The 20,862-nt window shown below is 38.2% G+C and overlaps 1 protein-coding gene across 2 annotated transcripts in view; it reads left to right on the top strand.

The window, feature by feature from the left end:
• Positions 1 to 20,862, top strand: part of EYA3 (EYA transcriptional coactivator and phosphatase 3) — a 90,448-nt gene that overhangs the window by 50,126 nt on the left and 19,460 nt on the right. Inside the window, exons 7-13 of one of the 2 annotated variants that reach the window (XM_021095661.1) lie at positions 720 to 857; positions 7,798 to 7,883; positions 9,119 to 9,302; positions 12,047 to 12,186; positions 17,026 to 17,109; positions 18,506 to 18,595; positions 20,664 to 20,722. In XM_021095661.1, coding sequence (XP_020951320.1) covers positions 720 to 857; positions 7,798 to 7,883; positions 9,119 to 9,302; positions 12,047 to 12,186; positions 17,026 to 17,109; positions 18,506 to 18,595; positions 20,664 to 20,722 — 781 coding nt within the window. The remainder of the gene's footprint in view (positions 1 to 719; positions 858 to 7,797; positions 7,884 to 9,118; positions 9,303 to 12,046; positions 12,187 to 17,025; positions 17,110 to 18,505; positions 18,596 to 20,663; positions 20,723 to 20,862) is intronic. The other variant, XM_005653379.3, reaches the window with a different exon arrangement.

Below are 20,862 nucleotides of genomic sequence, written 5' to 3'. Positions count from 1 at the left end.
GTTCCTAGTCAGATTCATTTCCTCTGCACCACGATGGGAACTCAAACACCCCATTTTTATTGAAAAGAAAAAAAGATTAGTAAACATAGAAGAAATCTGAGTGATTCTTATGCAAACTCTTAATAGTGGTTAATTTTGGATGATGAGATTGTATGTGACTTTTTTTTCTAAGTTACATATTTCTGTAATGCTTTTAATTTATAAAAGTAAGCAGATATGTCTTTGCTAATCAGAAGAAACAAAGGTAACAAAATAACCAGCTTCAGAAGGCAGAGAAATATATAATACATTTTAGAAAAATGTGGTGCATGTTTAATGGGTAAGTGAATTTTAAACTTACGTGGAATGTTTCCCACCTTGATAATGCAGATTAATGATTTATCATTCTACGTGAGTATCAGGCACTCTTTACAACGTTTGGGTGTCAGTAGCTTTTTCTGAATCCTGATCAATTTCCCCCAACCAATGAAGTGAACTGCTATACATATCACTATTGGAGTTTTTGACAGGATTTTTGTTTCTATGGCTCTCCTCCCCAGTTCTTTGAAATCGTATTTGCTTGTGTTATATTACGAGTAGGAGAGTCAGTAATTTTCTCTTACAAGCAAATTTCTGTTTTAAGATTTAGATTTTAAATCTACTGGCTGATATTTAAAAGCATGACCATGCTTCTCAGTCCCAGTGTATTGTTTGTAATTGGTCCAATTTATCTGATTCAGGTGCATTGTGGCCAGGTATGAAACCTGAAAGTGGTTTAATTCAGACTCCATCTCCAAGTCAACACAGTGTTCTTACCTGCACTACAGGGTTAACCACAAGCCAGCCAAGCCCAGCACATTATTCTTATCCCATTCAAGGTAAACAGGCATGGTTGTGTGTGTTTTGTTTTGTTTTTGTTTTTTTTTTTTAATTATTGTTGTGTTTTTTTTTTTTTTTAATTTACCTATATCTCCAGACATAGGTAATACAGGATATTTGCATTTGTGCATGCTTTTTGTGTTAGGCCAACTGGAACCAAAGATTGTGGTTCGTAAGCAGTTTAAGCCTTTGATTGTGAATTGCTTAATAAAATGGAAGACTCTCCTTTTGCATGTTGGTATCCAGTAAACCTGTCTGATTTTGTTTTAGTCTGTTCTCAGTAGCATTTTGTCCTATAAATGAGAAAAAGTCTCCATAGGTTAGAACTTTGCTGACTTCTTTTATGTGAAGTCCAAATAGAATGGAATGTGAGATGAATGCTTCTTTTCTGCTGTGGTTTTGTGATACCTCCACCTTCACTTACTACTTTGTGGTGAGAGCACTTTTCTTGCTCAAAAAGTTGTCTTGTTTCTATTTCATGATTAAAAGTATAGCATTAAAGCTTGAACTCTAAACATCTCTGCCTTCCTGAGTTTTTCCTCTGAAATGTTAGAATTATTACTATAGGACTATTAGGAATGAAGAGAAACTCAAAAGGCGCTATTGAGTTAATTCCCACCCTTCCATGTCCAATGCCGAGAATTTGTCATTGCTCCAGACTGGGAATTAATGTCCATGTACTTGGCTTCTCATCTGCCTCCTTTCTCCTGATTGCTCCCAGCTTTTAAATATTATTCCTTATAAAATGGTGCTAGAGGGGTGAGGGTAGGACAGCAAAAACTGGTCTGAGGTATTCTTAAGAGATGAACTTTGATGATGAAAAAAATGTTTTGATGAAGATATATTAAACAAAATATTTTGATTTTCAGTCTTAACTGTCTTCAGTAAAATGACTGAGAACTACTTTTTCTTCGTTCATTGGGAACAGAAGTGGTCTTTACATTCCTAAGACCTTGCTCTGAGCTACCTTTATCTCTTATTGTTTACTGAGTTTCCTCTTTTCTTAATTATTCTTCATTCTTTGTTTGTCCCCTCCCCCTTCTTTCTTTCTAAAATAGGAACAAACCAGGAGGAAAAAACTCAAGAGTATGACTTTGTCTTCACCTCTACCTCCTTTCATTTTTATAAAGTGTTTCTCTAGATTGGTAGGCCTTTGGAATCCAACTACAGCCAAATCTATTAGTCAGGTCCCTCCTAAACAGATTTATCCTGGATGACTACACTTAGGTCATGAAAGAAAAGCAAAGAGTTACCTTTTTTTAATATTAATAACCTTCTCCCAGGGTGTAGAATCACTGCTCCTCTGTGGTTGTATCTTGAATTTGAGAAACATGATAGCTATGCTTACTTCTCCATCCTTATAAACCAAGAGGAACCGCCTTATGGGGTCAAGACCCATTGCTTTAAAAGAGTCATGGAGATATCCTTTAAATTTCATTAACCTCTATCCTAATTTGTTACCTTTTAGTACATTTTTCCCTTTAGATTGATGAACTCAGTTTCCTCCATTGTGCTAATAAATCATCATTGTTGGTATTTATTAAGTGCTTATTATCTGCTTAGCATTGTTTTAGCAATAGATAGGTGTTACTCATGTAACTTCATAATATACCTGTGAGGGAAGTACTGTTTAATCTCATTTTATGGATTTGGTTCACACATGTTCGTAAATAAGTCAAGGATGTAAGCTGGGCAGTCTGATCCCAGCACATGTGTATAGTATTTATGATTTTCAATATTTAAGTTATGGTATCAATATCAACTGCCATAATTGAGAACCTATTCTAGCAAATATTTAAATTCATTTTCCTTCCTTTTCCTGGTTAACCTATTGGCCCATTATATTGTTCATTGGAACTTTAGCAGAGGGTAAAAATTAAGGCAGAAGTTAACCATCAAGTTATCGATTTTTGCCATTTATTCTGAGATAAAATTGGTAGAAAACAAGGTGAAATAATGGGCTAAATGGAGTATAATGGGCTGAAATAGGAGTATCATTGGCACATCTGAATTACCTGAATTCGCCTTGATCTTTATCACTCCCCTCACTCCCACTTTGCATTTCCTTTAGCATGGATAATGAGTCTTAGCTCTCCAGAGCTTCATCTTCCCCTGTGTAAATTACCCAGCATTCCACAGATAAAAACACAGAGCATTGTTTTGGTTTTTTTTTTTAAGTGATCAAAACAGCAGTGTCCCCTCATCCCCTCCAGAAGCATTCAGCAGTTGACAATAACCCATCTTCTCTGCAGAGGTTAATAGGGAAATTACCTCAGAAAGCAAATTCCACTTCTGGCTTGATCATCTCTGATCAAAATCTTTTCTTTATACTTCAGTGCTCTTGAAAACCCTTTGACTAAATAGATTTAGCTTTATATTTTTTCCTAGACTGTCTGTAACTGCCCAATCTCTGGTTATTTTCTTCAGTTCAAGTGGTTTAAGTGATTAAAATTCAAGTAGCAAATTAATTTCAGAAATTTCAAAATTAATTTTAACCCATATTGACCTTCAGTGAATGTCTTTGGGCTCTGTGTTGATAACACACAATAGTCTTTCACTGACTGTGAGATTTGTTTTGTTCTGTATTTTAATAGACTTTATTTTTTATTATAGTTTTAGCTTAATAGAAAAATCGAGCAGATAGTACAGAGAATTAAATATCCCTCTACCCTGCAGACAGTTATTAACATCTCACATTAGAATGGAACATTTGTTATGATTAACGAATCAATATTGGTACATTATTATTAACTAAATCCATAGTTTATTCAGATTTCTTTAGTTTTTACTTGATGTCCTTTTTCTATTCCAGGATCCCATCCAGGATACCACCTTTCATTTGATCATCATGTTTCCTTAGGCTTCTCTTGACTGTAATTTTTTAGACTTTGCTTGTTTTTTGATAACCTTGACATGCTTTTCATGAATCCCATGAGTACTGATTGAGCATTACCTACCTTATACCAGGTGCTTTGCTAGATGTTGGAGGTAATAAGTAAGATAGTAAGATTCTGTCTTCGTGGAGTTTATAGAGTAGTGGGGGAGGCAGAAAACAAGCAAATAAGTAAATAAATAGATTTTGAAAAGTGCTCTGAAAGGAGAAAAGAGTTGGTTGTTGTGATTGGGAAAACAAGAAAGCGGTTAGGTTTAATAGAGGAGTCAGAGCGTCTCTCTGTGGGAATAGACATGTTGAGCAGGAGCCATCCTGCTGGGAGGGCAAGAGGGATGGGCCAGGGAGAACAGGCAGAAAGAGCAACATTACAAAGGTCCGAGTGAGAGAAGGATCCTCTCTTATTTTGAGTAACTCGAAAGCAAAGGGGTAAGCAAGGGTGGTGGAGACAAACATATAAAATTAGAAGGCTGGGTAGAAACAAAATTTTGCACCAACTTCTGTGTGCCATTAAGCTTTGGCACTAAACTCAACTGTGCCTCTCACAGTTCTGTAACCATAGTCTTCTGACTAGAGCTGTCTGTATATTGACTGTTTCAGGTGGACCGCTAGTAGGGCATGGTTCTCAGAAGCTTCGTCTTTCTATAATTTCACACCTCAAATGTCAGAATAGGAGTGGGAACTATCCCAAAACAAATGGCCATGCCATTAGCTTTGGAGACCTAACAGTCTTCAGATATATATCTGTAGGAGTTACCACTTGAGTTTTATTAGATCCTCTGAATTTATTTTTGTTGCATATTTTATTGCTCCTGCTTTTGTTCTTTTAAATCTGCAACTGAATTTGTTGCTAAGGCACACATTTATATTTGGGTAGGATGGGCAGTACTTTTTTTTTTTTTTTGAGGGGCCTGGCTTTTTAGTCTAGTCGTATGGAGGGTAGGGCATTTTTGTGATTTTGTACATTTTTAGATGAGTTTACCTTGGGTTCAGTGCTGGTTACAAGAGCATAAAAAAATATATTTATTTAATTGTCATCTAACTTTTATCTCTAGAATTTAAACACCATGAGGGGAGGGACTTTGTTTTGTTCATTGCTCTATTCCTTAGTGGCTGGAACAGTTTCTGGGCATGTAGTAGACCCTGGTTTACAGAATGAATGAATGAAAGAATGAATGAGTAAGTCAGTGAATGGGTGGCACATGTTAGAGATAATTTAATTAAGCTGGAGAAAGAAGAAAGTGTTATTGAGCCTAATAAAGTTTCTTTCTTTCTTTCTTTCTTTCTTCCTTCCTTCCTTCCTTCCGGCCCCACCCATGGCATGCGGAATTTCCTGGGCCAAGCATCCAACCCATGCCACAGCAGTGAGATTGCCAAATCATTAACTGCTAGACCACCAGGGAAGTCCAAGCCCTATCAACTTTGTAGGTTAGCAGATTAACATTTCCTGTAATAGAAGCCATTATTGCTGAGAGGAATTTATGATTTTTAGTATAGTACTTGATAAGAAACTTGGTATCAGCAACTAGCTGATCAAGTCATTAAACTTCCTGTCAGGGATAATAAGAGTATGTGGCCAGTTGTTTGTAAGGTCTACATTTTTACCTTCAGACTACTTCAGTAAGTGATCTGAAAATTAGTAAATTTATAAAACTACCTTTTTGGTTAGAGTAACCTTTTTTCCCTGTGTGTGGAGTTCAGATATGAATAAGTTGTACCTGTAACCATTTATAAATTATTAAGGTAGAACAGAATTAAAGGTATAGAAAAAGAGGAGTGTACACTAGGACTAGGACTAAAGAAAAATTGAGCTAGAAAAGGACTCTGCAAAAAAAAAAAAAAAAAAGAAGGAAGTTCCTGTTGTGGCACAGCGGAGGCGAACCCGACTATTAACCATGAGGTTGCGAGTTCAACCCCTGGCCTTGCTTAGTGGGTTAAGGGTCTGGCGTTGCTGTGGCTGTGGTATAGGCTGGCACCTGCAGCTCTGATTTGACCCCTAGCTTGGGAACCTTCATATGTAGCAGGTGCGGCCCTAAAGAGCAAAAAAAAGAAAGAAAAAGAAAAGGACTTTGCTGGGAGAAATAAACTTAAGAGATTAAATAAAGTCTTCATTTTCTTTCGGACATTAAATCACCTGTGTTCAACCGGCAGGCCTGCCTGGCATAATGTACTGGTAATAGGATCTGGAATCTACCCAAAATTCTTTTCCCAAAGAATGATTAAAAAGTACTTAGAGTCATCTAGTTTATATACAGTGACTTCCCCTTAGGGGGGAAAATATTGGTAGGAAGAAAATATCATCTATAACATTATAAAATCTATTTCAGGAGTTCCCATCATGTCACAGCGGAAACGAGTCCAACTAGGAACCACGAGGTTGCGAGTTCGATCCCTGGCCTCTCTCAGTGGGTTAAAGATCCAGCGTTGCTGAGAGTTGTGCTGTAGGTTGCAGATGCGGCTTGGTTCCCTCGCTGCTGTGGCTATGGTATAGGCCGGCAGCTGTAGCTCCAATTAGACCCCTAGCCTGGGAACCTCCATGTGCTGCTGGTGCGACCATAAAAAGCTAAAAAAATTTTTTTAAAAAAATCTATTTCATTTAGTTGTTGGGTTTAAGAAAGTAAATAAGAATCCTTCAGTTTACCTGGGGGAAGAAGTACTATGGAAATGAAAATCTCCCTGGATAGTGAGGAGGTCTGATCCCTAGCTCAGCCACTGACTCTTAGGCAAGGGCACTGGATGAAGAATTGGGAGATCCTAGTTGTCATTTTGACTACCTACCTTTAACTTCTCGACTGTGGGCAAATTACTCCTTTATTTGTCCCAAGTTCTTCTGAGAGCTAGGGCTGCAGCAGTAGTTGTTCCTTATATCTAATTTATCTCAGTCTCTTTTAAGTGTTCTTCTAAGCAGAGTACCCTTGGAGAAAGGGATAAAAATTCCCTATGATTTTGGCCAATACCCTTAAGTCTCTGCTGCATTTGACTATCTGCACTTTTTTTTTTTTTTAAGGGCCACACATGTGGCATATGGAAGTTCCCAGTCTATGGGTCAAATCAGAGCTGCAGCTGCTTGCCTATGCCACAGCCACGGCAATGTGGGATCTGAGACGTGTCTGTGACCTGCACCACAGCTCACAGCAATGCTGGATCCTTAACCCATTGAGTATCGAACCTGCATCCTTGTGGGTACTCATTTCCGCTGTGCTGCAACGGGAACTCCCTACCCGGAGGTTTTCCTAATAGCTTTCCCTCTAGAGGACTTTGTCACTAATAAGATGGGTAGTCAGATAATCTGGTCTGCCTGATGGTGTGTGTGACTGTAAGTAGAAACCATGTGTGCTTATGGTGAGTGAAGGAGAGGCGCTCAAGAGCAGTACCTCAAAATTTCACCTACATTGTCCACCTGAAAAAAGTCACTGTGGCAAATACTTGTCACACCCGGCCAGAATGATGCTTAATATTTTCCAGGTTTTTCCAGGCTCGTAGGTGAAATCATTAAAGGCCAGAGCATAGTGTTTGTTGAAGCAACTCAAAGCACTTTAGAATTTGGAGAACCACCTCAACTTCTCAGAGTAGCTGTATTGCATCAGAAAAGGCATAATTTGGGGCAGGTGGCAGTAAATATCATAGTAGAAATTACATGTGGATTTACCAGAGCTCTTGTTGTTTCTACTGGTATCAGTAGGTCATACTGCAGGTGAGTAATTTTACAGCTGCCAGAGAAGATGGACTAGAGTGATTGGTTTAGTTTCTGACTTCATTGGAATCATTAGTATGAACCAGTGCATTGTGTTGTATCCTTCTAGGGCTTTAGTAGGAATAATTGAAGACTTAAGCTGAAACAAGAAAATGTGTGAACTGTTTTATTTCTAATCAAGTCTAAATTAAGGTATGGCCTGCAAAAGAGCAAAACCAGCATCTAGTATTTATTTCCTTTGCCAATGTTTTTCTCTCCTTGTAGATCTGTTTACTTAGGACAGAATGTATTTTCAATTTTTTTTTAGCCTTTTATATAATATCTTTAGTATCTTTCAACACTTTCAATTTTATAGCTTCAAGCACAAATACCAACCTGATATCCACTTCATCTGCTATTGCCAATATTCCAGCAGCAGCAGTTTCTACCATCTCAAACCAGGTACAGTGTTACTTTTGTTCATCCTGTTTGATATGGTTTATCTAGCTAGCTCTTCTCTTCTTCCCGTGATCAGTTTGACAGTGTAACTCCCTTGAGTTTAGCTAGTAGAACATTCCCTTCTCCTGCCCATTCACCAACACACACACACACACACACACACAGTGAATTATATTTGGCTTATGGTAGATGCTCAGTACTCTTTATAATAATTGATCTGATCACTTAGTTTCTTCCTACTTATCACAAGTATCAGTATCAGTGGAATTTTTTTAAGGTGTGTATTTTTTACAGATTTTTTAAAGGTGTAATTGACACATAGTAAACACAGATTTAAATTGTACAATTTCATGAGTTTTGTCATGTATGTGCCCATGAATCCACCAAAAGCTCCCTTCAGATAGTTAAAAGAATCTTTCTCTCTCTCTCTCTCTCTCTTTCTCTCTCTCTCTCTTTCTTTCTTTCTTTCTTTCTTTTCATCTTTAGGGCCGCACCTGAGGCATTTTGAAGTTCCCAGGCTAGGGGTTGAATTGGAGCTGTAGCTGCTGGCCTATGCCACAGCCATAGCAACGCCAGATCCGAGCCACATCTGTAACCTACACCACAGCTCACAGCAATGCTGGATTCTTAACGCACTGAGTGAGGCCAGGAATCGAACCCATATTCTCATGGATACTGGTTCGTTATCACTGAGCCATGTTGGGAACTCCAAAGAAAATTTATTTTTAAAGAAAACTTGATTATTTTAAAAGAAAGAGATGTACTCTGTTTTTAAACTGGGAAACTTCAATGTAGGATATGTGCTTTTTTGTTTACACTCATCTGTCCTTAGAACCACTACCATCTATTGCAGTGGTTTATAAACTTCTTAAATAGTGGAATCCTTCCTTCAAAAATTCTATGCAGAAATTCCATACATATGGTGGGGGGGCTATTGTAGTAGAAGAGGGACATTGTGTGTACAATTTATGGGACACTTCCCTCTCAGCCTAACCCACATCTCAGAGACAGCCCCTGAGGTATCACCTCTTGACTTGTAGGTTTCCACGGAATGCATTTTGAAAAATCATTGGTTTAGGTGGAAGACTGTATAGGTAGGTAAATGAGAAGTCAAATTATTGTTTTAGGGAAATGATTATATTCCCTATAAGAGGGACGTGAAAGTCTCTTGTGTTGAAGTTAATGTTATGCTCTTTCTAAGAGTCTTGTTTTCCTCCCTTATTCCCTCTGGCCTGTAGGACTATCCCACCTATACCATCCTTGGTCAGAGTCAGTACCAGGCCTGCTACCCCAGCTCCAGCTTTGGAGTCACGGGCCAGACTAACAGTGATGCTGAGAGTACCACCCTAGCAGCAGCCGCATACCAGACAGAGAAGCCTGGTGTCATGGTACCTGCGCCTGCAGCACAGAGACTTTCTTCTGGTAAGCTCTGCAGCTCTAACAACTTTGGCTTAAGGGCATTTCATCCAACAAGTGATGGTGAAGATTATTTTGTTCTGGTCTAAGTCACTGTTACCATGCTGTTGGCTTTCCCTCTCAGCTGAAGAGTATTTAAACATTGGAGCCAGACTGTAAGGAGTTGTTGGCAGACTGAATAATACCTGATGCTGTGAGCAGAGAAGTACCAAGAATGAAAAGACTGTATTTATGACTCCCGCTCCATCCTCTCTGTAGCTCTAACATGCTTGTCACAGGGAACTTAAGAATCTTAGAACATTTTATAAAAGTTGGAGGACTCCAGTTTTAGTATGTGCATATTTTGGACTTCTGCTTAGGTCTCAGAATGGTAGTCTTAACTTTTTCTGTGTCATGGCTCCCTTTAAGATTTAGAGGAAAGGAATTCCCATCGTGGCATAGTGGAAATGAATCCAACTAGGAACCATGAGGTCGCGGGTTGGATCCCTGGCCTTGCTCAGTGGGTTAAGGATCCGGCATTGTCATGAGCTGTGGTGTAGGTCACAGACGCGGCTCACATCCTGCGTTGCTGTGGCTGTTGCGTAGGCTGGCAGCTTTAGCTCCGATTCTACCCTTTGCCTCCATGTGCTGCGGTGTGGCCCTAAAAAAAGAAGAAAAATTTAAAAATAAAGTAAAAATAAGATTTGGAGGAAAACTATGGTCCTTTTTCCCCAAAGAAATACTTAAAATTTAACCTGCAAATTTAAGCCCCTACCTTTGAAATGGATCAATGAATTATGATGTCCATGTTCAAAAACCCTGATATAAAGGCTTATGCGCACATTCAGTAAACATATGCACATACTTTTTATTTATTTTTCATGAAAATTTGGTGGTTTGCTGTCACATCATGTAACTTGAGGGAGGACTGATAATAGCTAACACTAATGCACTTTTTTTTTCTTTGCTTTTTAGGGCCATATGTGCAGCACGTGGAAGTTTCCAGGCTAGGGGTTGAATCGGAGCTGCAGCTTCCAGCCCTCAGCAACCCAGGATCCGAGTAGAGTCTGTGACCCACACCACAGTTCACGGCAACTTGGGATCCCCAACCCACGAAGCAAGGCCAGGGATCGAACCTGAATCCTCATGGTTGTTACTAGTCAGGTTCATTACCGCTGAGCCACAATGGGAACTCCTGACGCATTTTTAAAAACTGGTCAGCATCAGCTGAAGCAGTTTTCTGCACATCTTGCTTCTGTTGGTTTTCTAAGTAAATGGATATACAAATAGATGATTGCTGCTCCAAACCTGCATAACTTTGAAGTAATTATATGTGTTGATGCCTTTGTTTTGAGTTAATTTCCCTATATATCTTTGTTCTTCATAACAATATTGACTTTTTAATAATGAAGAATTACAAATATAGACAGACGTCGTTGTCAGAATAGTCTAATGAGTCCTTGTGTATCCATCCTCCATCTTCCTCAGTTAACAGCTCAGAGGCAATCTTGTTTTAACTATACTTCATCTAGTTCCCTGCTCAAATTCCAGGTATCATATCTCTAAAAGACAGATACTCAGTAACTTAACCACAATGCCATTATCCCATCTAAAATAATTCAACAATAATTCCTTTGTATCATAAAATACCACAGAGTACTCATATTTCAAGTTTTCTTCTTCTTCTTCTTTTTTTTTTTTCTTCTTTTTGCCATTTCTAGGGCCACTTCTGTGGCATATGGAAATTCCCAGGCTAGGGGTTGAATCGGAGCTGTAGCCGCCCGCCTATGAAAGAGCCACAGCAACTCGTGATGCGAGCCAAGTCTGCAGCCTACACCACAGCTCACGGCAATGCCGGATCCTTAACCCACTGAGCAAGGGCAGGGATCGAACCCGCAACCTCATGGTTCCTAGTCAGATTCGTTAACCACTGCGCCACGACAGGAACTCCTCAGGTTTTTTTCTTAAGTGTTAAAGAATTTTGTTTTTCTTTTTACAGGTTGTTTAAATTAGAATCCAAGTAAGGTGGATACATTGTGTTGGTGGATATGTATTTTGTTTTAACCTATAAATTTCCCTGTCTCTTTATTTCCCAGTGTAATTTATTCGTTAAAGAAACTAGATTTTTTTTGTCCCATACCATTTTTCAGTCTAAATTCTGCTGATTGTAACCTTATAGGGTAGTTTAACATGCCCTACTGTTTTCTTTATTTTATTGTGAATTGGTAAATGGATCTAGAGCAGTGGTTTTTCAGCTAGAGGTGTTTTTGTGTCCCTTGCTTCCACCCCCATGCCCCCACACCCAGGAACAGCTGGCAGTGTATGGAAGCATTTTTTGGTTGTCACACGAAAGGAGGTACTACTGGCATCTAATGGGTGGAGGCCAAGGATGCTGCTTAATCAAACATCCTGCAGAGTATAGGACATCCCCTCACAACAAAAATATCAGGCCCTGGAGTTCCCTGGTAGCTCAGCAGGTTAAGGATCCAGCATTGTCACGTGGCTCAGGTCACTGCTCTGGTGCAGGTTTGAACCCTGGCCTGGGACCTTCTCCATGCTATGGGCGTGGTAACCATCTTTGTGGTGTTAGGAGCTATTGATACTGAGTGCCTACATCTGCATTTCCAAATTGCTTAGGTGAAGTTTGGTTTTCCAGCCTTATCCCTGCAGCATGATTCCTAAGAGCAGAGAATCTGCTGACCTTCATGCTATGGTTTTTACGTAGCCTGTGACTACACTGGCAACACATATGTCTCACTTTTCCTTTCCAGGAGATCCTTCTACAAGCCCATCTTTGTCGCAGACTACACCAAGTAAAGATACTGATGACCAGTGTAGGAAAAACATGACTGGCAAGAACCGGGGCAAGAGGAAAGCTGATGCCAGCTCTTCCCAGGACAGTGAATTAGAAGTATGGGAAGAAACACATTTGAGTTAACTCTTTTTTTTTTCCTCATTACTTAAGTTTAGCAAACATGTATCTAAAACTTATGAAGGTTATGTGGTTCTATGTTGTGTACCCTTTAATTCCTGAGCAAGAAAAAATGACTTGGCGAAGTGAAAAGAGAAATGTACAGACACATTCCTATATGCCCATATCACTTTCAGATCCTTTTCACCAAAAGCATCAAATTTGAATTTAGGTAACCAGGTAACTTTTTAAGGGAAAGAAAAAAAAAGCTATTCTCTATATTCCAGAGGAGAACAGAAAGAACAGTGCATCATATTCAGAAAGCAGAGATTGTCACAAGTGATGTCATACTGTTCTCCATTTAAAATCTCAACGTAAAATGAGAGAACTAAAGTGCTTTAGGCCACGTTTCTGTGAAACGTGCAACCAGATCTAGTAACTTATTAATGAAATTGTTACTCACTTATTCTGTGGTTAAAGACTATAGAAATTTATGATGTGCACACATTTAGCTTTTTAAAAAAGACTAGAAAGTAGAGTTCCCGTTGTGGCTCAGCAGAAACCAATCTGACTAGCATCCATGAGGACTCGAGTTCGATCCTTGGCCTCGCTTAGTGGGTTAAGGGTCCGGGGTTGCCATGAGCTGTGGTGTAGGTCACAGTCACGGCTCGGATTTGGCGTTGCTGTGGCTGTGGTGTAGGCAAGCGAGTACAGCTGATTTGACCCCTAGCCTGGGAACTTTCATATGCCGTGGGTACAGCCCTAAAAAAGAAAAAAGACTAGAAAGTTATACAAAAGAATAAGAATGGAGTTTCGATATTAATCCTTATCTTTTTTCAATTTTTCTATAATAAGAGGGAAAGTCATATTTAAAAATTAGTCCATTGTTAGGTGTTCATAAGACATAGGTAAATAGAGGCCGTGTTTGGAACCTCTCTTCCCTTTTGTGACTTGGGGGGGAGAAAGAGTAGTGAGAGAGAAAGTCTAAAGATCTGATAGACTTCTTGGGAAAAACTGAGAACTCACTCATTTTTAAAATTATGGCAAAGTATGTATAATATAAAATTTACCATTAAGTGTGCAGTTCAGTGGTATTAAGTACATTCTCAATGTTGTTTGTTACTGCTGCTTCCAGAAGTTTTTCATGATTGCGAACAAAAACTCTAAACCATTAAGCAAAAACTCCCTATTCTCCCTTCCTGTTAGCCCCTGATAACCTCTATTCTGCTCTCTGTCACTATGAATTTTCCTGTTCTAGATGTTTCATATAAGTGAAGTCGTAACTATCTATTCTTTTGTGTCAGGCTTACTTCACTTAGCGTAATGTTTTTGAGGTTCATTCATGTTTCAGCATGTATCAGAACTTCATTCCTTTTTATGACTGAATAATTCTCTTGTATGTACATACCCACATTTTGTCTGTCTATTCATCTGCGATGCACACATGGGGTTTTTTCCACCTTTGAGCTGTTGCGAATAATGCGACTGTGAACACTGCTATACAGGTATCCCTTTGATTCTCTCTTTTCAGTTACTTTGAGTATAAATCTAGGAGTGGTAATTCTCTGTTCAGCTTTTTTGAGGAACCACCAGAATGTTTTCCAAATGACTATACCAGTGTTTACATTCCCACCAGCAATGTACCAGGGTTCCGACTATTTCTCATTTTTTGGATAATCCATCCTGATGAGTGTGAAGTGGTGTCTCATTGTGGTTTCGATTTTGCGTTTTCCTTAATGGCTAATAATGTTGAACATCCTTTCATGTGTGTATTGGCTGTTTGTCTATTTTATTTGAAGTAATGTCCAAATCCTTTGCCCATTTTTAAATTGAGTTGTTTGTAATCTTTGTTGTTGAGTTTTAGGAATTCTTTATATATTTTAGACATGAATCCCTTATCAGATATGTGTTTTCTGTGGATTGTCTTCACTCTCTTGATAAGTATCCTTTGATGCTTACAAGTTTTAAATTTTGATAAAGTTCTGTTTTTCTTTTATTGCTTGTGCTTTTGGTGTCATACTTAAGGATACAGACTTATGAAGATATTCACCTATGTTTTCTTCTAAGCATTTCATTGTTTCAGCTCTTAAATTTGGGTCATTGATCCGTGTTGAGTTAATTTTTGTACATGGTATGAAGTAAGGATCTAATCTCATTGTTTTACACATGGATATTCAATTTTCCCAGGACCTTGTTTTAGATTTCCTTTCCCCATTCTAAGGTCTCGATATCCTTATCAAAAAAAAAAAAAATCAAGGAATTCCTGCTATGTCGAAGTGGATTAAAGTATTCAGCATTGTCTCTGCAGCGACTCAGGTTGCTGCTGAAGCAAGGGTTCAATCCCTATCCTAATGCAGTAGGTTAAGAATCCATTGTAGCCACAGCTGTGGTATAGGTCACAGTTGTGGCTCAGATTCAATCCCTGGCCCAGAAACTTCATATGCCATGGATACGACCAAAAAAAAAAAAAAAAAAAAAAAAAAATCAATTTACCATATATATATATATGGTTTGTTTCTGGGCTCTCTCTATTCCATTGGTCTATGTAGCTATCCTTATGCTGCACCACATTATTTTAATTACTGTAGCTTTGTAGAAAGTTTTTTTCTTTTTATTTTTTTCTGGGCCGAACCTGTGGCATGTGGAAGTTCCCTGGCTAGGGGTTGAATTGGAGCTACAGCTGGAGCCAGTGCCATAGCCACAGCAACACAGATCTGAGCTGCGTCTGTGACCTACACCACGGCTTATGGCAACGCTGAATCATTAACCCACTGAGCAAGGCCAGGGATCGAACCTGCATCCTCATGGATACTAGTCAGTTCTTAAGCTTCTGAGCCACAACAGGAACTCCATGTGTAGTAAGTTTTGAAATCAGGAAGTGTGAGTCTTATACTTTTGTTCTATTTCAAGATTATTTTGGCTCTTCATCCCTTGAGATTTCATATAAATTTTGAATGAATTTTTCTGTTTCTTTAAAAAACACAAGACTTTTTTAGGGATTGCATTGTATTTGTAGATCACTTTGGATAGTATTGTCATCTTAATATTAAGTCCTCCGTTCATGTTCTTGGGATGTCTTTACATTTATTTAGATCTGTCTTCTCTTCTGTAATGTTCTAGTTTTTAGGGTACAATTCTTGAAATATTAACTAAATTTATTCCTATTTTATTATTCTTGATGCTATTGTTTTTAAGACTCCTTTCAGAGTTTTAAAATTTCCTTTAGAAATGCAGCTGACTTCTGAATTCATTTATCAGCTCTAACAAATTTTTTCTGGATTCTTAAGGGTTTTTTAATAATAAAGATCAGGTCATCTTTGAACAGAGGTAATTTGGCTTCTTATTTTCCAGTTTGGGTACCTTTTTTTTCCTTTTCTTGCCAGTTTATTCTGGCTAGAATTTTCAGTACCTTGTTGAATAGAAGTGATGAAAACAGGTGTACTTCTCTTATTCTTTACCTCAGAGGTAAAGCTTTGTTTTTCACTATTGAGTCTGATATCAACTGTAGGTTTTTCATACATGGCCTTTATCATGATGAAGAAATTCCCTTCTGTTACTAGTTTATTGAGTGTTTTTTATCATGAAAGTGTGTTGAATTTTTTCAGATGCTTTTTCTCTGCATCAATTGAGATGACCATGTGGATTTTTTCCTCTGTTCTGTTAACGTGGTATATTGCACTGATTGGTTTTTCTATGTCGATCCGTTCTTGCGTTCTGGGAACAAATCTCACTTGGTCATGATATATAATTCTTTTAATATGCTGCTGGATTTTGCTTGCCAATATTTTTCTTTCGCCACGCCTACAGCATGTGGAAGTCCCCAAGCCAGGGATCGAGCCCATACCACACAGCAACCCCAGCCACTGCAGTGACAATGCTGGATCCTTACCCTGCTTCGCCACAAGAAAACTCCTATTTACCACTGTTTTGTTGCAGATTTTGCATCAGTGTTCATATGAGCAGCTTTGTTGTAGTGTCTTTATCTGACTGGTTTTCAAGGGAATGCTGGCATCATAGAGTTAAGAAGTCTTTCTGCCTCTTCACCTTTTTGGAAGAGTTTAAGGATTGGTTTCAGTTCATCTTTAAGCATTTGGTAGAATTTACCAGCGAAACCGTCTGATCCTGGGCTATTTTCTTGGGAAGTTTTTTTATTATTGATTCAACCTCTCTACCAGTTAAAGATCTATTCAGATATTCTATTTCTTTTTGAGTCAGTTTTGGCACATTGTGTATTTCTAGGAATTTGTTCGTCTCATCTGGGTTATTTGTTGGTATATAACTCTTCAAAGTACTTTCTTATAATCCTTTTTAATTCTGTGGTAATCCCCCCACTTTCATTTCTAATTACTAATTACTAATTTGTGTCTTCTCTCTTTTCTTAGCCAGTCTAGCTAAAAGTTGTCATAGATCTCTTCAAAGAACCAACTTCTGCTTTTGTTGAGTTTCTCTTTTTTTTCCTACTTTCTACTTTATCTCTTCTAACCTTCATTATTTCCTTCTTTCTACTAGCCTTTTCTAGTTCCTTAAATTGTGCAGTTAGGATATTGATTGAACTCTTGTTTTTTAAGATATGCATTCACAACTATAAATTTCCTTCTTAGCACTGTTTTCACAAGCATTCCATAAATTTTGGTGTGTTGTGTTTTGGTTTTCATTCATCTCAAGGTATTTCCTGATTTCACGTTTTATCCATTGGTTAAGATTGTATTGTTTAATTTCACATATGTGTGAATTTTCCAGTTTTCATTCTACTGTTGATTTCTTGTTTTATTCCATTATGATTGAAAAGGATGCTCACTCATTTTATTTTTTATTTTTATTTTTTTTTCCCTCACCCAGCGGGTATTTCTGTGGGACTTAGATGAAACCATCATCATCTTCCATTCGCTTCTTACTGGATCCTATGCCCAGAAGTATGGAAAGGTAATACGTATCTTTCTTCCTTTGTTGTAACTGTCCCTCTCCTGACTGTGTGTGCAGGTAACCAAAATCACTGTCTCTGTTATCTCCATCTTAACCTGTTGACCTTTCACTTTTCACATACAACTTCCCCTCATGGTTTATACTAGGCAGGCTGGATGGTCAGGCAGAGTTGATGATAAAGCTAGAGACTAGCAGACCCAGGACCTGTACTAAAAGTTTGAGAGTGGTATTTGGTAAATTCTAAGTTTGAGAATGAAGCTCAGAACAGAGTGGAGTCTCAGGATTATCTAAAAAAGTAGTCCGTTCTCCCATAAATCGCTGACAGCTCAAACTGAGCATTTCATTTCGCTGACTATATGCCAGATCTGGGGATTTAAAATATAAAATATCAGAGTTCCCACTGTGGCTCAGTGGGTTAAGGACCCGACCTTTGGTCTCTGTGAGGATGCGGGTTTAATCCCTGGCCTCCCTCAGTGGGTTAAGGATCCGGCATTGCCACAAGCTGTGGTGTAGCTCAAAGATGTGGCTCAGATCCGATGTTGCCATTGCTGTGTCATAGGCCCCAGCTGTGGCTCCAGTTCATATAAAATATCCTTCCAAAATAGATATGTACCTTCTCAAGTGAAATATACCAAGCAGCATTTAACTGTAGTCATCAGTATTAACATCAGTTTTGATAGAGGGATGAGCTGTTTTTGAGGTATTGACTGTATATTTCTGTACTAAATTATCTCCAGGCTCCTGTTTTTTAGTTTCTGTTAGTAAGTTTTATAAAAATATCTGCCTCCTTTGCTCTCTTACGGTTACTGCTCCTCGTTATTTCTTATTGTCACTAATGTTTCTATCAGAGGTATTTTCCATAGGCTTTTAGTACCTATGTCATACACTATATAACAAGACTAGTTATAAAAGTAAATAAAACAAGAGCATACCACCTCTAAGTGAAAGCTTCATAGTTCATTTTAAAGCTAAGTGCATTGGCTTTCCTGCAAATACTTCTTTATTGGTTGTTGGTATTGTCAGATTACTGACCTCTGGTGTTATAGTGTGTGTGTGTGTGTATAAGATAATGAAAGGTAATGGGTATTACAACAGCAGAATTTTAGAAATAGAATTTCTCCTGAAACGGAATTTCCAAAAAAAATTGTGTGTGTGTATGTGTGTGTGTGTGTGTGTGTGTTTTAAGTAGGTTAAGTTTCCTAGAAACAAAAGTCCTGAAATTTTTAACTTTGTACAATCCCAGATACTTATAACTATGAATGAAATTGCATCAGTGATAGCACTATTGTGAGCCAGTTTTGTTTTGGCCTTGACCTAAAGTAATTTTGAAACATTTGAAGACAAGAACCAATGCTGTGAGTGCCAAGTCAAGCGAATTTTTCTTATTATCTTTCAGGACCCAACAGTAGTGATTGGCTCAGGTTTAACAATGGAAGAAATGATTTTTGAAGTGGCTGATACACATCTATTTTTCAATGACTTAGAGGTAAGCATTTTAAATTGTTTCTGAGCTTCAGTGAAATACATTTTCAGTAACTATTTACTGAGCCTGTGCTTTTTGTATTAAGAGAAAATATGGTTAGACGGGGTGAGTATGGAGCGGCCAGCTGGGCACTTAGGCATAAAAGTCTTGAAGGAATAATGCCTTGGTTCAGCTACCACAGTCTCGGTTCTGGGCTTCAGTTTTATTGGCTCAAAAATTTGATTTTTGTTAGCCTGTTAGGAAGTGATGTAGTTCTAGGGGGGAAATGCCAACCCATCAGGCAAAACACTGATATATATATAAGCCAACATTCCAACTTATTCCTCTCTGTTAAATAATATAGAAAAGGTGGTTGTGATTATTGGTACTCTTAATTATATTTTGACTGTTCTTCAATTTTATTGTCTTAAGATAATCAAGACAATCTCTTGATTTCTCAGATCTGTGAATGACTGCTCTAACTCATTATATTTTATACATAGTCATTGTCCATGAATTGGTTAGCCCTGAGGTGCAGATCATTTTATAGTTAGGTGGAGGGAAACCAGAAAACACTGAGAGCTTTCTGGTAAAATTTTTTTGGCTTTGACATTTGAGTTCACCTTTGAGGTGAACATGGTGTAGTGGAAAGAGCGTAGGACTGGGAGTCCCGAGGCAGGAAGGTTATCTCCGCAGTCTGGGCTTTAGTTAAGCAGTTGTAATACACAAGAAATTAGTAATAGTTGTTCTAGCTGAGGATGAGAATGCGCTGCTGGGACACAGGTCAGAAGGAGCAGATTTGTCATTTAATATCATTTTGAAGTTTGTACTACATATATTACCTAGTTTTTTTAAATAGTGGAAATATTAAATAAATAAAATCTCAAAATAAAATAAACACTAAGTAATACTCTTTCTTTTTAAATACAGTCTAGTTCTACTCAACAGATAATTCTCAAACAAGTTAAATAAGTAGGACTCTAAACTCCACTACTTTTATGTAAGCTCCACAGTGCTTTAATCTTCCCTCAACTTCACATGTTGATAAGTTAGGACATTATAGCTTTTATTCAGCAAACATTTATTGAAAACCTACTGTGTGCCAATAATTGTTGCCAAATTGTATTTGTAATGATTTTCTAGACATAGTCCTCACTCAGGACTGAAAGTTCTGTGAAGAATTTGACCTGAATGTGTTCCTGCCCCCCAGGTCAGTGATTCTCAACTTTAGGGGGCATAAGAATCACCTGGGGAGCTTGTTAAAAATGAACATTCTAGGACTTCACTCACAAAAATTCTGATTCAAGAATATGCATTTTTAAAAATCTTCCCCAGAGGATTCTGATGCAGGTGGACATCACAACACCACCCTAATCAGTTAGACAGTGGGTGGCATTTTATGACAGTAGTAGTGTGGGCTTAGAGGAAAGAACCTTGGATTCAAATTAGAAGACTCAGGCTTCTTCAGGTTTCTTTCTGTCACTCGCTAGTTTTATGACCTTGGGCAAATCATTTTACCTTACTTTTAGAATATAAGGAGATTGATTTAGATGACTTCTCTTTCCTAAGATTGAATTTACAAATTTCTCGTTCAGTCTTTCTCAGTTTTGATACCACACACTCTCCACACACTCTTACATCTGTTTCATCTGTAAGAATGTACTGAGTACATGCTACATAAGGGAACTAGACTAGAGGGGTACAAAGGATAAGACGTAAGGTATTGGTTGTGCCGTCAAAGGCCTGCAGTGTAATAGGACTTGCAGTCTAGTGTAGGACATAGGCACACCTGACAGTATAAGGGAGCTTGTGCTTATACCCATGAACTGTTGGGAAAAAATGAACTGTTGAGATAAGAACATAACTGAGGGTTGGGATGGTTAAGGAAGATTTCATGAAGACTGAGAAACATAAATTAGGCCTTAAAAAGAAGTTGGACAGTAAGGGGGTGAGAATGATCCTCCACACATAAGAGAGACCTTAAGGTATTTTATCATCCTGCCATTGTTCATGGTATTTTTACAATATATCATGGTGGTGATAGCACTTCTACTCCCAGGCTGAAATAATGTGTGGTTTTGTCTTTTAACAGGAGTGTGACCAGGTGCATGTGGAAGATGTGGCTTCTGATGACAATGGCCAAGACTTGAGGTGATAAATACAATGATGTCTTAAATGTCAGTACACCTCTTATGTGCAAGACACTGTCTGGTTTCAGAGGAAAACAAAGATGAATAAGACACAGGCCAAAAAGGGTTCACAGTCTGTCGGAGGTGATAGAAACAAACATA

The sequence above is a fragment of the Sus scrofa genome, chromosome 6, assembly GCF_000003025.6.
Source record: "Sus scrofa isolate TJ Tabasco breed Duroc chromosome 6, Sscrofa11.1, whole genome shotgun sequence".
Taxonomy (NCBI): Eukaryota; Metazoa; Chordata; class Mammalia; order Artiodactyla; family Suidae; genus Sus; species Sus scrofa.
This window is presented reverse-complemented; position numbering and strand designations above follow the sequence as displayed.